Source organism: Cystoisospora suis (assembly GCF_002600585.1).
Source record: "Cystoisospora suis strain Wien I chromosome Unknown contig_1060, whole genome shotgun sequence".
NCBI classification, from domain to species: domain Eukaryota; phylum Apicomplexa; class Conoidasida; order Eucoccidiorida; family Sarcocystidae; genus Cystoisospora; species Cystoisospora suis.
This window is the reverse complement of record NW_027153861.1, coordinates 1-5,860: the sequence shown is the minus strand read 5'-3', so window position 1 is coordinate 5,860 and position 5,860 is coordinate 1. Positions and strand designations below refer to the sequence as shown.

The following is a 5,860-nucleotide window of genomic DNA, read 5'->3' as shown; positions in this document are numbered from 1 at the left end:
ATCTATCTATCTATCTATTGAGTTACGTAAGAGTGATGGCTCAACTTCTTTTTCTTCTTCGGTATCTCCTTTGTGTTCTTTCTTTGCTTTTTCTGTGTGTGCGTGTAGGCGTCCCGTGAGATCCTTGAGTTCATTCTTCATAAGTTTGGCTTAGAACCTAAATGGAATACCCCTGTCAATCTCGAAGAAATTCTATACAACATCACGCCCAAGCAGTCCTCTTCCTAGCGCCCCAAGATGAAGATCAAGAAGAAGAAGTATATTACAAGAGAGGGGGGAGGAGGCCTTATTATGGTCATTCGTTTCCCTTCGTACGTCCTCGTCGTCGGTTCTTTTTCTCTCTCTCTCTCTGTCTGCCTCTTGAAGAAAGAGGCGTTTCTCATCCATACACACTTCCATACATACCTGTGAGAAGGAGGGAAGCGGCGTAAACGAAAAGGAGAGCCCAGAGATCCCGGGGGGAGGTCAGCGGGGGGGTATTCAAATTTATATACACATATCTGCATATGTATACACATCTGTCTTTGTGTTTTCATAGGATGAGGTGTAGTGTCATTCCGTAGAGATAGTGTGTACCTGGAGCTATATATAGACTCTGTTTGAAATACAATATGCACTCTCGCCGCTGTCTCTCTCCCTCTACATATATATCCAGATGAACTCTATGCATAGATCCACGTATTCATGTGTATAGCTGTCGCAGGTGTTTCTTTCTTTCCGTGCCTGGGCATCCCTACAAACCACTGGGGGGTTGAGGTCCTCAGCGTCAACACGAGGAAGAAGACGAGGAGGAGAAAGTCATGTTGTGGAAAAAGGAAAGCTCTTTCTTCCTCTTCTTCTTCTTTGTCTTCTCGCAGCAAGAGAAGAAGAAAAGCCAATAATACACAGAGGGGGAGGGGGGGAGAGAAGAAGGAATGAGTGAAGAAATGAAGGAATCGCAGTATGTTGACGGGATGTTGATCGTAGCCCTCGTGTTCTTCTTCTGTTCCTGTGTTTCTTCTTCTCACTCTTTCCATTTGAGTTGCAGACAGACAGACAGATGCATGTATGTAGGAATCTGTTTTCTTTTTTGTCGTTGTATTCTTCTTTAGATTTCTTTCTCTCAAAATGTTTCTCTCTTGAATCTAAAGAGACTGAGGGACAGAGGAGGAGGAAGAAGAAGAACAGACCCAAAGAATGAAAGAAGAAAGGAAAGGAAGCATCATCTTTCCTTTTCTTCCTTTCCTTCTTTTCAGTCTTTTATACTTCATGAACTTCACAATAAGAGCTTGGCTTGATGGGTTTTACCCAAGAGAAGATGAGGATGAAAGAGATGGACAGAGAGAGAGAGAGACAGAGAGACAGTAGCTGTCTGTCCCATCTCTGGCTGTCGATTCTCGTTCTGACGAAGACAATCTTTCTCATCTCTTTCTTCCTCTCTTGCCTCTTTCCTACATCTTTCTTCCTATGTACCTAGTTATCTCTCCTTTCCAGCATAGCAAGAGGTCGAATCCATTCAGCTCCTGAATTCAGTGAGAGAGGACGGTCTCTAAACACCTGTGCATTGTAGCTATCTAATCTATTCAGTGTACCTATCCATCCATCTAATCTACCTGAGCTAAATCTATCTATCTATCCTTTCTTCCCGGAGATGAGTTCGTCTCTTCTTCAGTTCAGAATGAGAGATGAAAGAAACAGGACAGAAGCGTCGTTCGTTTACCGGGCATTCTTTACTCCTCCCTTCATGTTGAGTCGATCTCTCTCTTCTGGTACAGCCGGAAAGAAAAATTTTAGTTCCGCACACCTTTCTTTCGCTTCCATATACCACATCCATCACATACACAGGAAGAAGTGTATATCTATCGATCTGTATATATATATACACATTCACTTTGAAGACACCCCATCTACAAAGCATCTATATATGGCATGCGTATATGCATGTCCATGTAGTACATATTTATATACATAGTACCTCGATGTAGAGAAGTATATTGTCCGTGTATTGAGATATGTGGATGTGAAGAAAAGAGAAGGAAGAAGAGAACAGAATAAATAGTTTAGATGAAAAGAATTCATCTTTCTTGCGTGCTCGCAATTCAGAAAAGAAACGATGAGTGAATGACGGGGATGCGCCTGAGTTCAAGGGGGTGTATATACACCCCAAACATCGTCACTATCACATTTTCAGAAGGGAAATCTACAAAGCCTTCCTTCTGTTACGATACCTGCGGGGGTGGCGGATTGACCTTGTGGAGAAAAAAAAAACGATTGAAGAGAATCAATGAAACCAACAAAGAAGGTACTTCTTTCTCTCTCTCTTCCTACCTTTCCTTCTTTCAGATCAAAACAAATCGAAAAGGGAAAAAAGGCAAACTTGACAGAACTCGAAAACTGAAGAAACGAAAGAGACCAAAAAAGGATGACATACATATACATATGCATGCATGCATGCGTCCAGGCACGTCTATCTATCTATCTATCTTTATCGATGTACGTACCTGCTTTGATGGAGGGTCTTCCATTCGTGTGATCACTGTGATGCAGACAGAAGCATATGCATATATTGGATCTGGGTGTATGTACACCACATCTATACATATCCTTTTCTACACATTCAGATGACAGATTTTTTTTTCTCTCTCTTCTCAAAGCCCTCCGTTTCTCGGCTAGAAATGGCTTCTCCACGTACACGGAAATATCAAACAATAATACTCCCTCCATGTATTCGTACATCCATTCACGTATAAATCTATCTACCTATCTATCTATATACTTCTCCATGCATATATATATATGCATGCACCCTGTAGAGAGAAGCATTCATGGCATAGAGAGAGGTCGATATAGATAGGAGAGAGTGCATTTCCATATAGACCTCCGAGCGTGTTGATGCGCTCCTCCTCCTGAGACAGGATGCATATCCACAGTTCTTGCTTTCTCTCCTTCTTTCTTGAACTTTCTTTCTCTCTTTCTTTTTACATCTGTTTCGATGAGATCATTCTTCTTTTTTCCTTCCCGGAGAAGAGGACAAGCACGAAGAAGAGAGAAGAAGAGATGCTTGCTTATTTGAATGAGAGAGCTAGAACGAAGAGGATGACGGCGACGCCCCCTAGGACAAGAAGGTAGACTTTTTTCTTTGACTTAAGCCACATGTACCGATGAACTTGACGTGAAGAAGATGCGAAGATGACGGTTCTTTGAGATAAACTGCATGTCTTCTGTTCTAAAAGATCTAGAGAAGCAGAAGAAGAATGCAAGAGATGGAAATTCTCTTGAAGTAAAGCATTCAAGCTATCTACTTGAGCTGTCATAGAATCGATCTGACACGCCAGAGCATCTTTCTCCGCACCTCCAGGAGAAGAAGAAGAAGATGACGATGAGAGCGAGACGTTATGATCTTTCTTCTGCTTCTCTTCCCTCATGGATGAACTCCTCCTCTCAACATCTTTCCTTAGCCCTTCCTTTTCTTTTTGCTGATCTTCTTGTGTCCTCTCTTTCTCTTTCTGTTCTTCTTCAGCATTCTGTCTCGATCTCTGAGAAGGGGGAGAAGAAGAAGAGAGAAGAGGACTTTCCTTCTTTTTCTGCCTTTCTTGGGTGTGATGGTTTCTGTTCGAGAAGAAGACGAACGGAGAGAAAGAAAGGACGTCTGTAAAGAAAGATGTACAATACGAGTTGAACCCATCCCTATTCTCTCCTGGAGACAAAGACGATGAATAGGAGAGGTGATCTGAATTCGCATGCTGTCCGTTCTGGCTCTTCGGAGAAGAAGCACTTCTCTTCGCTAAAGAAGAGGAGGAAGAAGAGAGAGATCCAGATGGGAGATGAAGAGGCGGGGGAGATGATAAGGGAAAGAACGAAGAAGAACAGAAAGAAGAAGAAGAAGAAGCAGAAAGGTCTTTTGGTTGATGCAAAGAAGCAAAGGAAGGACACGAAGAAGAGGGACAAAGTTTCTTAGAAAAAAGAGAAGACGAAGAAGAAGAGAAATGATCACCTCGAAGACTATCGATGGCTGACGGATCCCCTGTAGTTAGGAGGAGATACAAAATACTTCGAAGTCGAAAAGAAAAGAAACAAGAAGAAAAAGAAGAAGCCTTGTGTCTCTCATCATCCCCCCGTCTCTCATCCTCTCTCTTCATAATCTTCTTCTTCTCTTCTTGCCTAGTACCAGACACATATAGACACACATGGACGTAAGGAAAGAGAAATCGAAGAACAAGAAGAAGCGAAGGAGGAAGAAGACGAAACAAGTCAGACAGCATCTTCCCTGCTTCTTCTACGAGCACTTTGTTTTCTCTCTCTGGCTTTCGTTCTAATGGAAGAGCTCGGGTCGCTGCGTGGAGCCTTAAGATTTGACTATGTAGAGGGAAAGAGAGAGAGAAAGATGCTGAAGAGAAACCTTGCATATAGACTAAGACACGACAGGCTTCTCGTCGACTTCTTCTCTCTAGCTTCATACATCGAAAGATACATGAAAAAAGGGCATATCTGTCGAAGAAACACACGGTAGTTGTATACACGTTTATATAGAGCTGTACATACAGGTCGACCCGCTCCGCGTGAATATAGAGATACATCCACCTATTCATCTATACAGAGAGAGTAGGGGATTGAGATCTATGAGGCGATCGAGAGTAAACGATCTTCTTACCACCCGTCTGAAAAGTCAGAAGGAAAGAACAGCGCTCACATAGAGAGAGAGAGAGAAAGAAAGCGACAGAAAGAGACCGGTGTTTAGACAGACATATAGATAGATAGAGAATTGCATAGATAAACGGATAGACAGACAGAGAGATCTATGCATGTACGTGTGGAAGAGTACGTATGCGGAGAACCGATAAGGCTGTCTGGTCTCTGTATGTAACAAGAAGAAAGAAAGAGATACAGAAGAAGAAAAAGAAGCTTCATCACTCTCATTAGTCTTCCTATTCACGACTATCTTTCTCCGTATAATATCTGATCGATCGATCTATCTATCTCTCAGATCTTCTTTGCTTCTTTCTCTCTTTCTCTTATTCTTCTTCTCTTCTCACCTCATCATGAACCCATTTTCATCCCCATCCTTCTGTATCCCTCCTTCTTCTCCTACTCTCCGTCTCTCTTCTTCTTTTTCTTCATTTTCTGTGTCTTTCTCCTTTTCTTCTTCTTCTTCTTGCAATTTTTGTCTTTCTCGATCCAATTTTCTACATTCTCCATGAACGAAGTGCAAGAGGGAGAACGCAGCGTCTACAGGGAGAGAGGTAGCTCTACTCGTTATCAGTATATACAGTCTCAACGGGTGCTTCATGAAACATCGACGACCATCGCCCTTCTTCATCTCCCTAGATACATCACCCCTCTCTTCTTCTTCTTCTTCTTCTCTCTGTATTTCTTCTTCTTCTTCCGTCTTCTTGTTCTCGTAGGTCGTATATGCTTGCTCTTCTTGATCTTTTTCTTTCATAGAGGAATCTCCAGCAAGATAGCAGAAGACAAAGGCATTGTTCCACCGAAAGATCCGACGCCGCAAAGATCTCCACATCATCTCACTCTCGGAAGAACAAGAGACAAACCTCCGCTTCTTCTTCTTCTCTTCCTCTTCTTCTTCTTCTTGGTCAGAAACACCCTCAAGAGAAGACGAGAAAGGAAAGAGACGACTCTGAAAGAAATGAAGAAGAGGTAGAAAGAAGAGAAGAAAATGAAGATGAAGGAGAAGTCGGGACAGACATGAGATCTCAAGGAGAGGAAACACGAGAAAGAGACCAAACAGAGAGGGGGGGGGGGTATGAAGAACGAAAAAGAAAAAAGACGCCAAGATTGTCTTCTCTTCCATAGCTACTTATGTGTAGATTTACCGGGCCAACATTCTCTTCGGAACATCTATCTATCTATCTATCATTCTTCA

The 5,860-nt window shown here is 42.4% G+C and overlaps 2 protein-coding genes across 2 annotated transcripts in view; one reads left to right on the top strand and one right to left on the bottom strand.

Annotated features, from left to right (window-relative positions):
* CSUI_002531 (abc1 family protein) overlaps nt 1-1,115 on the top strand; it is a gene marked incomplete at its 5' end in the record, with an annotated part of 1,690 nt that extends 575 nt beyond the window's left edge. Inside the window, one exon of the mRNA XM_068062731.1 lies at nt 109-1,115. Coding sequence (XP_067925294.1) covers nt 109-228 — 120 coding nt within the window. The remainder of the gene's footprint in view (nt 1-108) is intronic.
* An 812-nt stretch (nt 1,116-1,927) lies between these two features.
* CSUI_002530 (synaptobrevin) lies at nt 1,928-5,614 on the bottom strand. The gene is made up of 2 exons (XM_068062730.1): nt 5,013-5,614; nt 1,928-4,140 (listed from the first exon to the last, which is right to left on the bottom strand). Exons 1-2 carry the CDS (start codon nt 5,498-5,500, stop codon nt 3,045-3,047), a joined length of 1,584 nt encoding a protein of 527 aa, XP_067925293.1. The 5' UTR covers nt 5,501-5,614; the 3' UTR covers nt 1,928-3,044.
* Nucleotides 5,615-5,860: the final 246 nt, after the last annotated feature.